General features: G+C 42.0%; 2 protein-coding genes across 3 annotated transcripts; one reads left to right on the top strand and one right to left on the bottom strand.

Annotated features, from left to right (window-relative positions):
- The first annotated feature begins 27 nt into the window (after nucleotides 1-27).
- On the top strand, nucleotides 28-9,644 carry fam20a (FAM20A golgi associated secretory pathway pseudokinase). 2 transcript variants are annotated; one of them, XM_072373374.1, is made up of 11 exons: nucleotides 28-401; nucleotides 2,775-2,968; nucleotides 3,093-3,143; nucleotides 4,354-4,432; nucleotides 4,731-4,823; nucleotides 6,376-6,491; nucleotides 7,457-7,637; nucleotides 8,396-8,505; nucleotides 8,591-8,672; nucleotides 8,766-8,825; nucleotides 8,944-9,644. In XM_072373374.1, the coding sequence occupies exons 1-11, from the start codon at nucleotides 28-30 to the stop codon at nucleotides 9,209-9,211; spliced, it is 1,608 nt and encodes a 535-aa protein (XP_072229475.1). In that variant the 3' UTR covers nucleotides 9,212-9,644. The 2 variants fall into 2 exon arrangements, with proteins under 2 accessions (XP_072229475.1, XP_072229476.1); XM_072373375.1 differs by lacking the exon at nucleotides 3,093-3,143.
- A 795-nt stretch (nucleotides 9,645-10,439) lies between these two features.
- On the bottom strand, nucleotides 10,440-20,282 carry LOC140278389 (cAMP-dependent protein kinase type I-alpha regulatory subunit). The gene is made up of 11 exons (XM_072373376.1): nucleotides 20,134-20,282; nucleotides 18,305-18,520; nucleotides 16,758-16,928; nucleotides 16,565-16,656; nucleotides 16,415-16,476; nucleotides 16,284-16,330; nucleotides 16,033-16,191; nucleotides 15,829-15,889; nucleotides 15,496-15,617; nucleotides 13,237-13,318; nucleotides 10,440-13,060 (listed from the first exon to the last, which is right to left on the bottom strand). The coding sequence occupies exons 2-11, from the start codon at nucleotides 18,476-18,478 to the stop codon at nucleotides 12,888-12,890; spliced, it is 1,143 nt and encodes a 380-aa protein (XP_072229477.1). The 5' UTR covers nucleotides 18,479-18,520; nucleotides 20,134-20,282; the 3' UTR covers nucleotides 10,440-12,887.
- Nucleotides 20,283-20,856: the final 574 nt, after the last annotated feature.

Consider the following 20,856-nt stretch of genomic DNA (forward strand, 5'->3'; position numbering starts at 1 on the left):
CTTGCTATAATTCCCCACTCTATTTCCATGATGAGAAGAGACCGTTTCCTTCTAGTGGCAACCCTCACAGCCGTCTTCTCTGCTGACCTGTACTTCATCCTCCTGCCAAAGCTGCAGAGCATGAGACAAACATGGGGACACTCGTGCACATGTGATTCCAACAACCTCAGCCTTCCCAGGCTGGAGGGTCTTGCCACACCGCAGCTCTCCAACTGGACTTATGTGCCGCTCCTGGATGGCACTGCTGCATACGAACCTGCTGAGGGAGATGCGAAGCTGGAGAAGTTGTTCGCTCATCCTTTGTACAACATCCAGACTCCGGTGCTGGGGCCGGAGGGGAGGCTGCTGCAGACGGAGCAGCTGATTGAGTACTACAGGAAGAAGGTGTCACGCTGGGAAAGGTCAGTACCTGTTTTTTTTCGTGATCATTTTGCATTTACTTTGCAGTGTCGTTCCATTTGACTTGTCAGTGTTTATTGTGAAAGAAGAGCATGCTCGTGCTGGCTGAAAGCTTCCACTGAGAGCACGTGTTGAGGCTTGCTGTGTAGACGCAGGGTCAGTGACACAACGGTCAAGCCCATCAGAGGCACGTAGGAACACAAAAACATCACTGCACTTTGTGCATGGTGAGAGATATACACTCATAAGCAGATAAGCAGACATCAAGATGTGTAGACAAGTGAGTGCGTCATAAAACAGTGTAGTGCGGTGTCAAATGAGGCAGGGAAGAAAACCCTCACAAACATGTCACTTTGACAGCTTGTGCCTGGAACACACTTTTGGGGCGAACAAGGGCTTAAAACTCTTAAAGCCCATCTTAATCTTTGGGAGCTGTAGCTGTTTTGGCTTGTGAGGCTGTCTGCCTATCCCAGTATACTCCCTGAGAGATACAGAGTTTGGGCTCTTATGGTGGAAAATAAGAAGAAATATGACCAATGGACCTCCCTTCTCTGCTACCTTAATACATGCACAAAAACAGTTGCTTAAAGGCTTGCCGTTGCAAAATATTGCAACAGCATCTCGACACAAACAGTGGCTTTTCAAAGGAACGGTAAAAGGCATCCTATTTAAATACATGCTGTTTCCCCCTTCTGCTCTGTGGTGTGCACTTGTAGAGTACCCTGATTACCCAGATTTGTCAGTTGAGGTTGCTAAGTAACCAAGTTGTTGGACTGACCGAGAAACCAACTTTTATTTTTAGCCCTTTGCTCCATTATCTCAGCTTGTTAACCAGCCTGCGATGTTTGACCGTCCCACTCAGTGTGGTCAGCTTTAACCATGAGCTGCCCCTCTTACCGCAGACTTATTTCTTCTGGGTGTCTGATTACTCTTGCCTGTAGCTCAAACTAGAGAGGAGCGGTCAAGAGGCTACAACTGCATTAAAAAAAAGAAAGAAAGAAAAACAGAAATCCCAAAAGGAATAACAGCTATAAAGTGGGAGATAAAAGCAAGCAGTAAAATGCTGAGTAGTACATTCCATATACGTTAACTTAAAAGATGCTAAGTATAGCGTTTTACACTTCATCAAGATTGCTAGTAGAAGATATTTTCTTTGTAGCTATTTTCTTGGCCAAAGAATGTCTGTGCTGCGCTCTTTCACTGCGTATCCTGCCACTGATCAGCTGTGACTCACAATTCCGCTGGTCTAATCCTCAAAACACCGACTACTAGCTGGTAAAAATAATCGAAAAGCCTGGAAAAGGACAAACTCTTACAATCTGTTAAAGCTGCAAGCTGTCCAACCAGTCTGACGCAACTCCCGGTGATTACCATCAAAGTGTGCTTGGCGGCCACCATGCATGCAGTGATGCAGAGTAACACAGATGTTCTTCAATTAGAACTGTTATAATTGGCTTTGTTCTTCGACATTATGTATTCATATTCTGTATTTTCCTAAATAACCTATGTTCCTAGCTGGTACTTTTCCACTCTGCTCATACTGCTCAATCGATGACCTTAAAATGGTCCAAGACCTTAGAATGACATAAACAACTGGGTCAGACAAAACATCTCTATTAGAGTAGATTACATTAGATCCACGCCTAAAACAGCACACACACACATACACACATTGTTTATCACATCCAAAGAACACAACAAGGACAGCGGCTGTCCTGATCATGCCACTAAAAACTGGCCAATTATACTCTGACAAGTGTGAATACAACTTCTGTGAGATAAAGCTGAATATAAATATAACATGTTTCTGGATATCGGGGCTCGGCCTGACGGATTTCCTGCGGGAGCTCTGGCACTCCGAGTCCAGCGCTGCAATATACTTTACATGTGATCACTAATAAATACTTTATTTAATAAACGATTTCTCCAGCTTGTTCTTGGGCTTCCAATGAAAGAATCGGGCTAACAGAACAATAGTGACAAAGTAAGGCATCAACAGTCTGAAGCAGAAGTGAGGTTTGACTTGTTTTAGATGGAGAACATTCGCCTTTCTGAGGCCTCCTTCTGAGTAGCTGTTAGCTTAGCCCCCTTGCCAGAATTCTTCTCTTATTTCACAGGGTTGCTTTGAACACCTGCATCCTAATCTACAATTCTCCAACATAACCCACAGTCACGTGGGTCAAGTCAAAACTTCGTTTAGAGATTGTTTCCACATCGAATCTTAATAAAAATCTCATTAGACCTGGTTTTCTGCTTAAGTAGCTAAGCTGAAAATCTATCATTGGTGAGTTTTATACATTGGCTGCTTCGTGGGTTAAGTTGCATGGCGTTACAGAGGAACTCTGTAATGTATTGCTCTGCATCTCACCCCTCAGGCATATGAAGTTCTACAACGAGGCTGCGGCCGTGGCCAACATCACTGTGACGAAGCACGAAATGATCTATGACCCCGACGCCAGCTGGCTGAAGTTCCACTTGGGAATAAACCGCTTTGCTCTCTACTCCCGGGATGATCTTTCTATCGTCCAACTTCTCAAAGACATGCAGAACATGACAATTGTCAGCGCAGGTAAGGGATAAATGGGCTTTAAAACATCTGTATGCAAATGATCACTCCCTCTCTTGCAAGTGATTTTGCTTCATTTTTTTTTTTTCATGCTTAATTATGAACTCAAAAGCTTATTCTCTTACAGATTACACTCAGGATGAGAAAGCCCTAAAAGGAGCGTGTGATTGCACTCAAGGTATGGTCAGCTCATCACTGCCTTTAATTAGACTTTTATCCTGCAACACTTTGAGGAAGTGTGGGCCTTTCTTTTCTTTATCGCCTGGTGTGCAGCTCTGCTCTTCATGCACATCGTGACAGCGTGAGTCTGATTTCTGACAAGCCTCTTTGTTCTTCTTTTTGTCTCCCTCTTTGCTGCTTGGCAGTACCATCAGAGAAAAAACACACTACTGCCATTGTGAGAGTGTGGATTTTGTCATTTAGCACGAGAATGCAGATTTGTATTTTTTTGTGCGAGACACTTGCGCTGGGGCATAAATGCCATGCAGAGCTCTTAATTAGATGCTTGATGTCTGCATGCTCTGAGAGAAGCTTTCACACACCAGCCACCACCTACGCTGCCATCTCTGAACAGCATGCAAGCTAAAAGCTGCAAATGTATGGATGGATGACTGAAGCTTACGAACATGGCAAACAATTTATGTTTTAATGGTGCTGCTGGACAGAGTTGTGCTGCTGCTAGCTGATGGATAAGCAGCGTGAAAAAGGCACACAAATCACTAGAATACCCGAGAAGGCTGTGGAGCACCAATCGGCTTGAAAAATTAACATTACAAAAGGAAAAATGGTTCTTTTTTTCTTGTGCGTATTCTGTGTTTTACTCTTGTTTGACCACACAAACATCGCTCACTGCCAAGAAGACATAAGCACCAAAACAACCTGTTTAAATTTAACCTTACAAGGCCCTTTTTTGAAAAAAAAATTTGTTTTAGTTCCAAACAGCGATTAAGTTCACCGGCCACAACAGCTGTTTTAAGTGGTTGGGCTCCCTTTGATCCGTTTCCAGAAATGTTTTGATTGTAAACTATGTATGATTCTTTGCTATTAATAAACTGGAGTTTCAGGGGGCTCAGTAGTGGCAGGCAAGCATGCGGTTAGCTTGGCCTTCTGTTGTGACATAATATACAGCTAGACAGATGCTGAGAGAGCGCAAGCTGTTCAACTGACCCTGTTACTTTTTCATATAGAACTGGCAAACTTGGAGCATATTGCATACTTTAAATTGGCCTCAAAGGTCTTCAGCAAGTATAACTGAAAACACCCATCACGTAGCTTGTTTTTTTTCCTACTTTTTCGGGAGTTTCTTTTCATAAATAACGTAAAGAAGATGTTGATAGAAGATTCCTTCAGTATACACCACACGTCTTCTCTGTGTCTCTCCCCTGCAGTGGTCAAACCCAGCGGACATCACCTGAAGCTGGCCCTGAAAATGCGCAACTTTGCTAAAGTCATGTTTAAACCAATGAGGTGATAAGTAAAAACCTCCTTTGATGGGAACTTTGTCTTTATCCAAGAACAAGTCATGTTTTTATGTCAGTCACCAGAATAGGAAACATATCTCTTAAGGTATACATTTTGAACACTGATTGGGTTTTCACGAAATCCAGCAAATCACGACATGCCATATTAGTTCATCTAAGATTAGATTGCAGTAAAGACTTTATGTTTTTTGTACTTTGCATTTGCCTGTGAAGATGTCTAGTTGATTATAAACCACAGACTACTGTTACTAACATCTTTGCTGGTGTGTGTGTGTGTGTCTCAGGCAGCAGAGAGACGAAGAGACTCCAGAGGACTTCTTCTATTTTGTTGACTTCCAAAGACACAATGCGGAGATTGCTGCTTTTCACCTTGACAGGTGCAGTCTAATCATCCCTTCACTGCTTCGCTGTCTGCGCAGCGTCTTGATGTCTGCTCAGGGACGCTGTATGATGGTGGTACATGACATCTGAGTTTGCGTTGCACATCTGTCATTTTATTGCTGCCAGTTGTATTCAGAGGAATGCTGGTGGATATACAGAAGCTTTGTGTGGAGGGTTTGAATGCGACCAGATGAGGAAAACGCAGAGTTATCACCTGTTGTTAAGTCACACCCACAGGAGGTACTACATTAACTTAAGTGGCTTTTCACCCAACTGTGTCATTCGGTAAAATGTAGAGTTTGGAGCTGGATACTGAATGTTGGCATGCTAACTGTTATGGCATACCTCTAGATAATTCCCTATCTGCACCATGTATTAATAATTTGTCCCCAAGCTCCAACTCTAATCCGAGTTTGATGAAACCCAGCCTGGTAGTTTTTCACAAGCTCTTGCCGCCAGCGACCTATTTTCAAATTTATAGTGTTTACATGTTTGAGATTAGAAAGAAGATCATCTGTGGAGTTTTTTTTTTTTTGTAAATATGTGATAAGGATTAGGTGTGAGAGTTAGGTTTTCAAATCTCTTGAAGTCTAGCTTTACTCTCCTTAGAATTTGAAAGCTAAAACTCTATGAAATTAACCAAATTATATGTTGCATCTTATAAGGAGCACTGATGAGAGAGTGGGGGGGTCAAAAGTCAAAACCTAAAAATCCCAAATGGTCTCCAGCCAAAAGGTTTGAAAAAATAAGTCTCCTCCTGGCAATAAATGTTTCAGCTTACAAAAAGATTGCAACATATTAGCACAGCTCAGGATTTCCCAACTTGCTGATCAGTCTAAACCACAGAGTTTGGACACAGACTCGACAAACGCATCTTTATGCAACAGCACTCTAAGCTGAGGTGAGGTGATTCATTCTGAATTACAGTCATCTGAGCTAGACGGTATCATTAAGAAGCCACACACAGTGATAAGTCATCTCTCCACCACACGAGACAGAAAACAACGGGAGTGTTGAGTCTAATACTGAAACAGTTGCTAGAAGTGCCTCAGATCTGCTCAAAATATGGACACGCTCACCTTTTAAGTGTAAGGAGGTTTTCGGCTTTCCCCTCCGTTTGATTTGTCGTGTTTTCAATCCGTCGCGGTGCGCCCTCGCTTTCTTTTGTGTCTGACTTGGCTGCCAGAAGCCCTCATCATTATCACTTGCAATCAGGGGTTGGGAATGTCAGCAATTTTAGAAACAGCAATTCAGCTTCACACACTGATCGTTTGATTACTGTTTGTGAAGCACGACTGAAATCTGGCTCTTGGGGAAGTTTGAGCTCTTGAAAGTGTAGCTGAGCAACGGCGACTGAATTACACAGTGTGGAGGCTCCTATGATTCTCCATTTTTGATAATGATCAGTTAAAGTGCAACTACAGAGGAGATAAAACTACCATCCTATTTGTGTTATTATAAAGTGATCACTTTTCTTTATCCTGGAACAACTTTTAACTTAATTCTGTAGGTTTTTTTCTTCTAAATCTCATCAACTTTTTTTGGTAGGATCCTGGACTTCCGGAGGGTTCCACCAGTGGCTGGTAGGCGTGTTAATATCACAGGAGAAGTTCTCCAAGTAGCCCACAGTGAAGACCTACGAGCCGTGTTCTTCACCTCACCAGGTACCAGCTGGGGCCATGTCATTGAGTTGACATGACTTTGAACAGAAGCTTGAATCCACTTTTAGTCTGTAGAGAGAAACATTATCATCCCAAAAAATTACTCCACCGTCAGAAAACATCTGACTGATGGAGCAAGAAGTGCCCAAAGTGTCCCACCTGTGCATGTACTGTAGCGGCTGTTCCATATTTTTTGCTGGGGGTTATTCAAAGAGGATCTCTTACCTCTTTCTTAAAAGATTTGTTAATAGTTTTTTGAGGACAAATTTCAGTCAGCAGCAGTTTGATATCCTGACTTGATAGACCCCATCAGCTCCAAAGACTGCATACCAGTGTGTCACAGGTAATTTAATACTTCTTATGTATGACGTTCAGCCTAATATGGCATTTACTGAAAATTTAACAGGCACTTATCCTATATCCAACCCATTATGTCCCATAAAAGAGGCTGTCAGGTTTTTTTTTTTGTGACAACACTTGGTTTAGCCTTGATCTCTTCTTGAAATAAAGGAAATGAATGATGATCAGAAAACAGCGTGAGGCAGAGCAGTGAAGCAGCCCATCTTTCAGGATCACAGAGCAGATCCCAGCTGGTCGTCTTTATCCTTTTTTTTTTTATGCGTTCATCAAATCATTGCAAAAGTGATCCCAACCATACTTTTTACCACTATCACAGATCAAATTCTTTATGCAGTTATGGACTTTTTCTTTTCCACTGGCCGACAACTAGATATCATCTTCTTCCTGACCACGTTAAGAGCCGGTTCAGCTCAAAGTGACCTCCTTTCTTTTCTTTTTTTTCTCCAGCTTTGCATACAAGCGTATCAGAGTAAGCCTTGACTAATGCACGAGTTATTTTGTTTGTGAACTGACTGCCAGCTGGATGCTGGCTGATCAAACAGCATGCAATTTCACGTGACCACTAAACACATCTTACATTTCAATATGTTGCTCTGCTTTCCCCACAGCAAACAACACGTGTTTCTTTGCCAAGTGCCTGTATGTGTGTAAGACAGAGTATGCGGTGTGCGGTAGCCCCGACTTGCTGGAGGGCTCGCTTTCCGCATACCTGCCGGGCCTCAGCATCGCTCCCCGCCTCTCCATCCCCAATCCCTGGACACGCTCCTACACCTTCGCCGGACGTGAGGAGTAAGAATTCCACCACTTTATTTTAGTGTACTCATTTGGTTTTGTGTGTCTCTCAGTGGGACAGCCAGGTGGCATTTACACAGAAAAGACTTTATCTGTAGCTGACACTGGGAACACACTTTTTTAAAAACAACTCTGCATAAACACGACCGAAAACTTCATCAGGTTTTTCAGAGAGTTCTGAAAGTAGACTGAACACTGTTAAATGAGAGAGAACTTGTATAACTGGCCATTTTTATTGTAGGGGGAGGGTTATCCAATTGAACATAACTGTGGGTGATGAGTATGCAGCTACTGGCTGCTGTTGTAAGTCACTGAGATGACACTCAGGTTTAAGCTGGTGGGGGTGAACTCTTATTCAAACAGCAGGAACTTTCCTACAAATCCTGTTGATGTCAAATCAGACTGGATGTTTGTCTCTTTAGTCCCTGAAGGGACACTGTTTTTTTTTTTATTCTTTAACAGTTTCTTTGCAACACCATTGACTATTTGTGTAATCGTGAAGATCGCTTTGTGCCAGGCAACTGAACTCACTTTACCGTTTTGTGTCCTGGACTGCAGATGTCTTACTAAGTCCGCCCCATTGAAAAGACAATATAAAACGCAGTGAGAGAGGCAGACGGGTTGCACTGTTGTAATTCTTTTAAAAAAGCAAAGAGATTTACTCGGAATATAGAAGCTACGCAGCACCTTTCACCACATGGTTAAAGAAAGCACTATGTTCCGACTTTATTACACTTATGTTTTTGTGTTTAAAGGTGGGAAGTGAACCCATTCTACTGCGACACAATAAAGCAGCTGTATCCATATAACTCCGGCAACAGGCTGCTCAACATCATAGACATGTCTATCTTCGACTTTCTAATAGGTATCTCTTTCCACTACACGAGCCCTGGATATTTAACTCCTTTTTTGACATCCTCTTCAAAGTTTTTCTTTTTTTTTCCCCACAGGGAACATGGACAGACACCACTATGAGATTTTTACTAAATTTGGGGATGAAGGCTTTCTTCTCCACTTGGACAATGCCAGAGGGTGAGCTGGTCGTTTAGCATCGAATTGTTGTGAAATTATGTCTTTTGGTTTAATTTTTTTTTTAACATATCTGGCACCAAATCTTGTCTTCAGGTTTGGGAAGCACACTAGAGATGAGATGTCCATCCTGGCTCCTCTATCTCAGTGCTGCATGTGAGTAGCGCAGTTTATATTGGACCGGTTTCCCCACAGCTGTTTCTTTATGCCTGAAAATCTAACAATGTCTACGCAAAGCACAACAAAAACAAATCTGCTCCTCTTCTTTTTTCAGGATAAAGCGCTCCACCCTGCTCAGACTGCAGCTCCTGGCCCAATCAGAGTTCAGGCTGAGCGACGTGATGAGGGAGTCCCTCAAGGGAGACCCGTTATGGCCGGTCCTGACCGAGCCCCACCTCTTGGCGCTTGACCGCAGGTTACAAAAGGTCCTCCGAGTGGTCCAGCGCTGCATCCGGAGGCTAGGCGACGATGAGGTGATCACTAAAGACTTTATTAAACCAACAGCGAGACCGACTGCCACAGAGATGAAAAAGGTCAGGTAGCGGAGGATGAGACCGTCGACCCTTGACTTCATAGCTGACTTCAGGAGACCTCATGAAGTCTGGTAACCTTTTTGAGCCACGAAGGCTCAGACTTTATTTAACAGAGCAGGCTCTTAATAGATGATCTTAATCAAAACCTTCAGAGGTGGCTTGTCAGAAAAAAGGTGAATCTCATTGCTGAGGGTCCGAACAAGAGCCCCCACAGGACCACAGAGAGAACTGTACCTTTAAATCAACAAATGAGCACAAATTTCCCCCTGCAAGCTAATTTATTTATATCATCCAGAAATAAAAGAAACTGATATATGAAGCCACTGTCAGCAGTGGAACCATTCATAGGGGTGTCATGCACTGGATCAACTTGTCTGATTCATCCTGATGTACGCCGCGACTGCAGAAAGAAATTGTGAAATAAAGTTATTTTGTGTGATAATGCGTGTTTTGAAGAAAAATCCTCCCCTAAAAATAACAGAAGTGTGAATGTGTGCAGAGCTAAGCGTGCATAAAATGTCTCCTGTTCAAGAGCCACTTTGGTTCACTCCACCCCGTTTTAAAACTTGTAATCCTCCATTTCATCAGTGTTTAAACAGCATTACGACATTTCTGTCAAGACAGGGTGAGATAGAGCAACAGCAAATCTTTAGCAATCACCATGCTTTCCGTCATACAAATGTAAACTTGGTTTGGTGAATCATATTAAATGTAGCAGACTGGGTGGCTGGAGAGCACTGAGCCGTCTCTCACTCTCTTTCTCAAGCACTGATATGGTGTGTTTTCAGTCAAATTTACCCACAGAGCCTGTATGTATATGAAAACAGTCTTCTGTGACTCATGCCTTCATTAACTGGCCTTAATATTGTATAGAAAATTAAAAATAAAAAATGTCACAGCGCTGCACTGCAACTAGAGAAGCTAATGTCTCCCCCTGGTGGGTACATGGGGTACTGCAGCCAACCCGACAATTCTCTTTCTACACCCAGTATCGACAGCGGTTAGGATTATTACTTCATGAACTAACTAGCAGAATGATGGAAGAGAAATTGAAACTGGATTGCTGAATGTAAAGCTGCTGGCTGCTTGGTTGGTTTATGACAAACTGAATGGACAGTTGTGACAGTGATCTGTTGATCAAGGTTAACACTGACGGTCCATTTTCAGCGTGAGGGGGCAAACTGCAGAACAGGTCTGATCTAGAATACAAAGAAGAGGAAGCAGACACAACGCTGAATGATTTTTTACTTTTTTTTATTGCTTAAACTGCCATCTGGAACAATCTATACCAAAAGGATAAACATCTTTGCACATACAGGAGGTCAAACTAAATACAGGGTAGAATAGAAAAAGAATGGTCCTCTGATGGCTTGCAGCTTCCTGTGCTGCACGCCGAACAAACTCACTGAAGGTCGGGCTAGCAGGAGTGGCTGACTACTACTGTAAGCCCAGGTTAGGTAAGCTAAGGCAAACCGGGACGATTGCAGTGTGGCTAAAAACGTCTTGGACTAAAACCCATGATGCAGCTATCAACAAGAAAAACGATGCTCGAACAAAGTGAATCCCTCCCCGCTAACGGAGCCTATTCCTGTGGATCAGGATAAACGGGACGTGTTGTCGATGGACACAAATCTACATGTAACCACATCCACAAGGACAACCTGAGGGTTAAGGAGAACAGATGATCAGCTTAAGTGTAAGAAAAAAAAGAAACGCTCAAATCCATTCGCAAAAATCCTCCCAACAGCCGGACTACCCTGCAATCGGCACCAAATCAAACGCACATCCCAACTTTTAAGTGCACACGAGTGCTCTGGATGAGACGAAAACAGAGACAGAACTCATTATAGATGTATTCCAGTAAGAGACAGTGAGGCAGGAATTAAAAGTTAAGCCTATAGTCCAAAAAAGTCAACCTTGTGTTATTTGGTAAATATCTTAAAAAAGAAAAAAGAAAAAAGAAAAGAAAAGAAAAACGATAAGAAGAAGAAGCAGTTAAGCAAGGGAGTAACAAACCAAATATTTGACAAATTTCCTGCTTCTACGTGAAGCTGCAGGACACGTGTTTTTTTTTTGTTTTTTGTTTTTTTGTTGTTTTAATACACGCCTCCATTCACACCAGATCACCGGATGCCTAAAACATCATGCCAAGTAAGCATAGAAAACAGGTCACAAGCTACTCTGATGAAAAGACAGCCACCTTATCAAATAGGCAATAAGCAATGACACTAGTTTTAAATAAATATCTGCTCGCTGTGCCCGCCTGCGTGAGGCTGCCATCCATAAATACTTCAGATGTCCCGAAAAGTCCATAAACTTTACCCCCCCACCCCCTCCCACCCATCAAGACTTCACTTCAATAGACCTGTAACTAGCCTTTTTGATGCATCTTTAAGTTTTCCCATGACATTTTACACAATACAATTACATACTGTTATGTCAGTCGACAAGAAGCATTTATTTACTTTGTGGCACTGAACACCTAAAATAGAATTTATGGAAAAATAAGTGTTTACAAAAGACAGTTAAACATATACTTTTTAAAGATCACCATCACTCCAAACCAGAAGTTTTATCATTTTGTCAATGATAATAATAGAACTATGATCATTTTAACTATACTAAGATAACATTTTGATTACAAACCATAGCAGAAGAGTGATTTGGTATATACTAAATAAACTGAATACTGAAATTCACTTAATACTCTGTTTTTTTGTTTTGTACCCCCCCCCCCCCCTTCTATTTCTGTAGATGTTTTTTTTTTGTTGTTTTTTTTTGTTGTTTTTTTAACCCCTCAGAGAATTCAAGGCAGTTCTTGTATGGTCGTTCTATCGATTACGAGGACAATAAGGGTGGTAACTACTTCCTGCAGGCGCTCCAGGCAACAGAACACGCACTGCTTCTCTTTGCGCTGTGACAATAATCAACATTTGGCACAAGCCTGGTAGCTGTACAATTAAAACCAAAAAAAAAGAAAGAAAAAGCTTCATTTGCTCTCTTAAACTAGGCCAAACTGACACAGCTCGTCTCTTCGCACCAATTGCAAGGTAACCAAAACTCAACTAATGGAGCATCGTATTACAGCTGAAATTTTGTTTAAAAAAGAAGAAGAAAAGCTGACAATTTGATGCAATCATATACTTCCTGCCTTCTACAATTTCTCAGCTCTGCTCTGTATATCTAATCAAGCTAAATGATGTCTAAAAGGAAGCGGATAAGCAGTCTTCACCTTAATCTGCAAAATAAATCGGACAAATCACCAAAAGCGCCTTGTAAGGACTGATTGTCTGTCTCATCAGTCTGAGACCCTGAAGTCTTTCAGATCCCCTGCTTTGAGTTCAAACCAAAAAAACAAAGTGTAATCAGCAAATATAGAATCATATATAAAAACATAAGTAACATGTGATGGAACTGTGCCTACAAGGTAGCGTACAGCGGCTGGTACAAGCGCTGGTGAGTGGCTAAAAGTCACCTCTGTGTGACGGGTGGGAACAGCAAAATGACCTGTGTGTGGAAAACAAACGGGAATAAAAAGCCAAAAGGAAATCGGAGGAGAGTGACACAAAAAAAAAGAAAAAGACAAAGAAAAAGAAAAGCAAATTGCATTGGTGGACCCTGGGTCTGAAAGGAGAGAAGAGGGTGAGGGGTGTGGGCAGAAGAGAGGAAGAGGAGAGACGCTCCCTCAGACAGAGAGCGACACGAAGCTGTTGTACTGTTGGATGTTGCGTTTGAGTATGTCCGAACAGGGGCCCAGAACGCGCTCGAAGCGAGGCCTGTCCAGCTTCACGCACTTCAGGGGGCCGCGGGCGACCACAGTGGCAGCGCGAGGACGGTTCATCAGCAGGGCGATCTCACCTGGGCGTAAAAAAATTATAAACTAAACAATCAGCTGACAATAATCATATTTAAAGTTATTTTCTATAACCTGTCGGTCATAACGATCCCATTTTGCGCCAACAGTAACCTCCCTTCATTCCTAAAAACTGAGCTAAGCTCATGATCGTTTCACATGATCATGCTTCAGATCTTACCAAAGTAGTCGGATGGTCCTAATCTTCCCACTTCAACAAACTCCTCGTTCTCTGAGCGACGCTGCAGAACAGCTGCAGAACCCTGGTAAGCACAAACATCCTCACTTCAGTCACATGAACCAGTTCTCTCTCATAGAAGGAAAATAACTTTACTTTTCACATCATTTCTGCATTTGGACGCCTCAAATGAGCGACACGACTTTGATGCAAGTGGCCGTCCCAGCTGAGTTTTGACATCATTGTGTCCCTCTCTGCCATAGAGTCGGCATGCTCCGTTGGATTTAAATCAAGTGACTGGCTTGGCCATTCAAGAACGGATTTTTTCCAGAACTCTGCAGCTCCTTTAACAACTTTTTGGCAAACTGTAATCTGTCCATGCTGTTTTTTGTGGCTAACTAGTGGTTAGCATCTCACGGTATAGCCTCTGTATTTCTGTTCATGAAGTCTTCAGTGGACAGTAGCCTCGGATAAAAACACACCTGCCTCCTGAAGACTGTTTCTGTTTTCTTAACCACAGCGAGGATTTGTCTGTCATCAGCAATGGATGAGGACTTCTTTCTGGCCTACCAGTCCCTTTGCAGTTACAGAGCTAACAAGTGCTTTCTTTCCTCTTAATGATATTCCAGTCAGTTGATTTTCCTCACGTTGATCAATAGCAGCTACAGACTCCAAATGGTAGAAGCAAGCCATGGCATCTTATCCCTACACTAAATAAGAGTCGATTTAGAATTTTACTCTGAGGAGCAGAGGGGGAACTCAAAGAAAAATGTGACTTTGTACCCCAGACATAGATTTTCCTCCCATTAAGTCCAGTACTTCAGCATTTTCTCAGAGCTGAGCCTAAACCTTGAGCCTAGCCTAACAACTCCCCGTTAGTCAAGCATGTGCAAAAATAATCCCTTAAAAGTGCTCAGGGAAACTAAGCAGAATTTGGTTCAACGCTGGCTTTGTCGCTTCCAACAAGCAATATCATAGCTAACTCGTCAAAGACTGAACTATCAGGGGCTTCGTGTGTCAGAGTGTAATGTTTATGGTGAGAGACATGACAGCTGGAACGGCTTTTTCCACTTAGGGTGAAAACCCAAATACAAGAGAAGCACACCCTGTAGTGTGAACAACACAACAAGGCTGAAAACATTGTTGTGTGAACTTGGCTTGAAAAGCCAATGAGAGTCCCTCATTAGACCGCCTGATATTCTGACAGCTCTCAGCCATCAGTGTGTTCAGTTAAGTTTCTGTAACAACAGCTTGCTTTTTAGGATTCAGAATCCAAACAGGCATTGGGCATCACACATACTCACATGACTTATTGTCTCATCTTGAGTGAAAAGCCAAATCCTGTAATAGTATTGTGGCTTTCTGTCTAACTGAATCCATGAGGTACGTTAACATGAATGTGGCCAGTAATTAAATGTAAGAACCCTTTAGGATAGTTTGGCACATTATTACTAATGGAGCACTTTTTTTCAATCATGTCTCATGACTAGCAGATGTTGTGCACAACATGACCCTCTGGAGGTATTCGGGATGAGGTTTGAGTCAGGCTCTGCTGGCAGAACTTTCACATACAAGTCTTCCACCATCCTGGACCTTCACATGGGTGGGGACGTGTTGACTAGTGTTGTCCAACTGTGTGGGGAGGCCAAACCCATGTAACATGTCTTTCAACAACTTTTAAGCACAGTTGACTGTTCTAAATTTCAGATGCACGGATCATCACAACTATTCTGATCATCTCATCTGACAAATTTCACCAAACTGTTTTTGTTAACTGTAAAATTTTGCAAAACCTACAAGTGTCCAGTTTGTTATATTGTAAATAAAGAGTTGCATACCATTTTAAGACAGCTTAATACATCATGTTCTTCAGTTCTACCATTCATACTGAAAACTGCTGCTCTTTCTAATCTATCAAAATCACTGATGAGCTTCTCAATGAATGGGCCAGCAGCCTCAACTCAAGATCAAATACATATTTATGGGGAAATAAGATTTTTAAATCTTTGTAAGTGGGATGCATGTCTGAAAAAACAGCATTAATTCACATGGAAATCTAAGATCGTGTAGAAATGTGACAAACCAGAAAACAATAGATCTCATTCAATGTTACCACGAACGATCGAGGATGTATTAAATAAAAATGTAAACTCTGGATCACATAAAGGCTGATGAAAATGAGACATTCTGGCCTCTACTTGCCTGTAAGAGGACGTGTGTGTTTCTGTGAAAGACAGAACTATGGAACTATGATGCAGATACCTCCAAGATGATGAAGAACTCATCTCCGGGCTCTCCCTGCACAACGATCTTTTGTCCATCCTCGAACTGGACGGGCTCCAAGGCATCGGCAACCGTCAGGCGCTCCCATTTGTCAAGAGACTCTGAGGATGGAGAACACAGGGAAGTTTTCAGCTGAACTGACAAACAGCGCTGGGAAAAATTTAATTCATTTAAAAAAAAAAATCTCCTTTAGGGGTTGAACCTATCACTGAGAGATATTTTTACATGCGCTTTCATGTCATTTTTATCACAGACACAAATAACGTGCCTCTCGGTGTCTATTTTAAAAGTCTGAAATGAAAGGCAACCCACCTAAAATGGACACTTTCCGAAGGAACTCCTCGTACATCTTCCTCTTCCTCAAAGTGCTTCCCTAAAGAAGACGTTTGCATTAGTGAAACTACATCAAAATGATACCAAACATGGTTAGAAAATTGTTGGGGGTTTTAGACAACAACCACTTCACCAGCCAGCCTTCACACTGGTGCTTTTAGGAATTAAAGCATGCTTCTTCACCATAAGTATTCTCCTGTAGCTGTCTCTGTCAATGCCCCACAGTTTCACGTTGGTCTTGGCTCTGACTGTAGCCGCCCTCGGGGTGCCGTAGATCAGGGCCAGCTCTCCGAAGCTGCCTCCTTCCCCAATACTGGTCACCCATTCATTGTTCACGTACACCTGTCAGATCGGACGGCGAGACCAAATATTGTATTGCAAAAGTGACAAAAAAAATCGCTCTCTATAAGAATTCTTGATGAGCACATACTCACATCCATCTCCCCTTGGTCGATAACATAGAAATTGTCACCTTCGTCACCTGAGAGTAAACAACAACACAGTCAGTGTTCTCTACTTTTGATCACCATTTGTTCAGCTTAACTCTGCAAATATGTACTCTTACCTTGCAGAATAACGGTTTCTCCGGCAATATAGGTGACTGGAAACATTGCATCAAATATGTCGCTAGAAGAAAAAAAAAACAGATTGGTGAGTGGATCAGCTGAAACGATGGTTTAACAGCCATGATGAAATAGTGTTTAAAAACAGGTACCTCCTCTCATTGTCATCCAAGTGTGAGAAGAGCACATTCTTTTCAATAGCTTTAGCCAAAGCAGCCATTGTTTTATAGTCTTTAGGAATGACCTGTAAAAACAGGAGGAAGACGAGATGTTAGGAGGTTTTCACTTAGCTAACAGACCACAGTGCTGCTTGCGCCATATTTTCGATCGCTGCTCTGCGTCTACCTTTCTGACATATGAGGCTGCATCCTCCTCTGTGTAAACCTCCGCGCTGAAGGCTCCTCTCCGCCGGCGGCCCTTTACCACCGGATTCATGGGTGGAGACACCTCCTCATCACGCGAGTCTGAGCGGGAACTGCTGGCCTTCTGCTGGTTCTGAATCTGCTTGGTCTCCTCCTGCAGGAGAGGGAAAGGATGGAGTCAACGAGGGAAAGGAACACTGTTTCCTTACAAGATTTAATCAGTTTTTTTTTCTTTTTCTTGATGAAATATAATGGATACGTTTGCATACATTAATATAGCCAAATTAAATTGGTTTCTATGAACATACAAAGTATCTCGATGGAACAAAAACATAAATCACAAGACAATACCCAAAGAAGTAAAAACTTTTGGAAAATAAATCCTTTGCGGTCGGTGCCTGCCTGAAGTGTCTGACATCAGCTTTGTATTTTCCCCTCAATGCAGACTATTTCCGCTCTTGCTTTTTGTCTCTGCTATTCGTCTTCGGCGAGCGGAATGCAGCTCCACAGAACTGAGATCAGGAGACTAACATGGACGATAAGTTTTGATGCATTTGGCTAAATCCAAGGAAACATAAGACTCCCGAAAACCTCTGCATTCTTCCTGGTGCTCCTGTCAGCACTCACATCATCAGTAAATCCCACATGTTGGCCTTTGGGATGTGAGGCCTTACCAGGGGTTTTCATGCTGTAATTAATAATAGGAGGCTAGTCATGAAGTCTTTTCTTCATCACTGGCAAGAAAACCTGAGAAAACATCTTGGCTTGCTTTGTAGTCATAAAGATATTTTTCTTCATCATGGAGATCATTGAACATACTGGCGCACCACTATTTAACCACTCTTCTGTAGTTTTAAGCAAATATTAATAGAGTTTTATCCCATTGCAATTACTTTACTCTTTTGCATATTTTCCATTTGTTACTCCTCATATTGTGAGAGGACCAAAGCTCAGTTGAAATGTTAATGACCCCATGTCAATCATTTCTAAACCACAAGTGAGCAGTTTTGTTAAAACAAAACAAACAAAAAAAAAAACATAAAACACTGAAAATGACCCAGCTGAAAGGATTTAGAAGTCTCGTCTTCAGTTACCTTTAAACCCATTGTTCAACATGTCTTTTAATAACTTTATCTCACACACAACTCTATTAATATTAAGGAAAACCTTCTCAAATTGAAGCTGAGAATTAACTTGGTACTAGTTTTAAATTCAGACTGGACATGCTGAAGCACAGAGCCAAAAAAACTAGAATAATAAGAATAAAAAAATGTATGGCATTTTAGAAAGTCCAAGCGCTTCATTTTGGACTGAAGCTGCATAAAAACGGAAAAAAAAAAAAGGGAAAAGGTTGCTCATCGTGTGTTCAACTGGCAAACTGATTTGATATTATTATTTTGTAACAGATTAAAGGAAATGCAGAAATTTTAAATAAATCCAATTTATGACAGTAAATGTTTGGTAGCGTAGAAGACGGTGATTGCATGGTGTGATGCAATAACAATAATAACACCAAAAATGTACACAAACCTTCTCCAGCCTCTCGAAGTACTCCCTGAGAAAGGCCATGGGCCTGTCCGGCCTGGAGGTGCACAGCTGGACAATGCAGTCCTTCAGCAGCTGCTGAATGTTGTGTTTCTGCACGTACTGCTCACACTCCCTGAGGCTCCGCTCCTCCTCGCTGCTCGTACTTCCAGATGCCATGACGACAACCGCAACCCTGCTCTGTGACCTCTAACCTTTGTGCTGAAGTGGAGAAAGAGCTTAATGTCAGATCATCGCCGTACAAAACGGATTCACTGGCCTAACAGAGTGATACGAAGTAAAAGTGTTTGTGCGTGTGTCAAAGATGAGAAACGGACAGACAGAAAAACATGGGAATGTGAGAAAAATAGAGCCAGGGTGAGAGAGAGCGCAGAGAGATGGGGCGTTGTTCTGTCACTATGGAGCCTGAGTGCTCCTGAGGAGTGAAAACTGGTCATATGATGTGATCACACATGTCTGACTAAAAAGAAAAAAAAATAAGACAGACACTCCGTCTGTTCTGGGTTTACTTATACAAAACGGTTCAAGTTATTCATCTGCCTCAATGAAACACTATTAGACACATAATTGCCTGTGTGTGATTATTTATACTCGGAGCCCGAGTTTCGACAAAATGGACAAATGAAGGCAAACCAATCCACTGTGTAACAGGTCAAACCATAAGAGCATGCGCACGTGGTTAAGTTTTCAACAGTTCAGATCACAATATTGCTTCGGAGAAAAACAGCCCGACACATCCGAAATCATCTGATCAGTCCCTGTGAGTTTTTGCAGTTATCTCCGGGGCGAAATCTAACTGTGTAGTCTAAAACATGAATGCCCCCTAATGCCTGGCTCTAATCAATGTGTGCATTTTAGAGAAGTAAATGAGGGAACAACGAGTCCTGGGGAACAAACAGAACAATCCATTTTGTGCCTGAAAGTGTATCGTCCATGTGCATGTGCATAATAGGATTCGGATAATTTCTAATCTGACAAGGCCCAAGGGAGATTACTAGCCCTGTTATCAAAGATGAGTCTGGCAAACCCTTTATGTAACTAACTACAGTCGTGTTGGAAACCTTGGCAGGCTTGTTTAATCCAAACCTACCACAGAAGTAAGCATGTGGTGGATTATACTGTTTTAGGTGCAGGTAGTATAAATAAAGAGTCACTGGCACCACTTACGAGCAGGCCTACGGAATAAGGGAGTCCAATTCAATCTGGCATGTCTCGAGTGTTTAAAGATACATTAAACACGTTAATTCCTTGATACAGTTGTCGTGCTGCAGCATTCCCTCTGCTATCTATCAAAAAACGAACCTCAATTAAATTAGAAAACACTATCATGCACAATGACCTTGCTTGAGAGAAGACAGTAGGATATATTGGAGGGTGAATGATAAATATGCATCCCCTGAACTAAAAAAATTCTGAAAATATATTCGCCTTTAGAGAGAGCATGAAGAAAATGCCCTGTCTATAGCACCGTCTAGGTCAGGAAGGCTCCACCAGAAAACAGACGGCTGCAGTCAACTCACTTACACCAGGAAGATTAATGCCCAAGTACGAGCTACCCACATTTTTAACCATTGAACACATCCTCTGATAAATAAAAAAGATTGTTTACTCTATCTTAACTATATTAGGCCAACGCTGCGAGACAACGAGCGCCTCTGGTCTGATGCCTAGCTGGCTAGCTCCGTGCAAAGGCAAAGCTCTCCTCCAATGACGCCATCTTGAGTTCTATCATAAACAAACGAGAGACGGAGGAAACAAATTTCACCTATACAAAGGTCATACGTTCCACGAGCCGAAGCAACAGAAATACTCACAAGAAACTGTAAAATCCTGCCGAGCCTTTCGATAGAGACTCGGAATGTATGATATTTCACAAAGCGCACCGTTACCAGATCCTCCTCCTCGCTTCGATTTTTTTCCCGAGCTCTGGACCGCTGCCCCACCGGATACGGCTGAGAACCAATCAACAGTCGTCACTGACGTCAATTCTCCCCGTTCTGACATGTGAGCCCGTAACCCGTAGTAACCTTAAAGGAGACTGCACGGAACCCGTGACGTCAAGGAAGTGGTTAAGGAATTAAAAAAAATCGATTCATATCTGGCTTAAGAAAAAAAGAACTAGAAAGTATATCTTTATTTTTAGTTTGAAACAGGAAATAATAAAAGTCGGGTGTGCACAAGTATATTATGCTCTTCATAGGAGCACTAACATAAGATACTGACAAAGTTTTTTTCTCTCTTTCTGAAAGTTGATAAACTTGCATGTGTAAATGTAGTAAACTAGTCATCGACAGACATCTGGTCACCTGGTCACGTTGAATAAATACTTTAAATATCAGGGTCGAGCAAAACTAATCAAACTGACACAAACTGACAAGGAGATATAGAAAAAGATTATAAAAACTGAAACACCAAACTTAATTTCACGGGGACTTTAAAATGTTGCTTAAATAGTACAAAAGAATTATCAAGACAACCTGCCAAGAATCAAAAGTACTCTCGAAGAAACGTGGTCCCAGTGAGTTCTACATACTTTA

The sequence above is a fragment of the Leuresthes tenuis genome, unplaced genomic scaffold (genome assembly GCF_036924035.1).
Source record: "Leuresthes tenuis unplaced genomic scaffold, fLeuTen1.0.hap1 SCAF_20, whole genome shotgun sequence".
Lineage (NCBI taxonomy): Eukaryota > Metazoa > Chordata > Actinopteri > Atheriniformes > Atherinopsidae > Leuresthes > Leuresthes tenuis.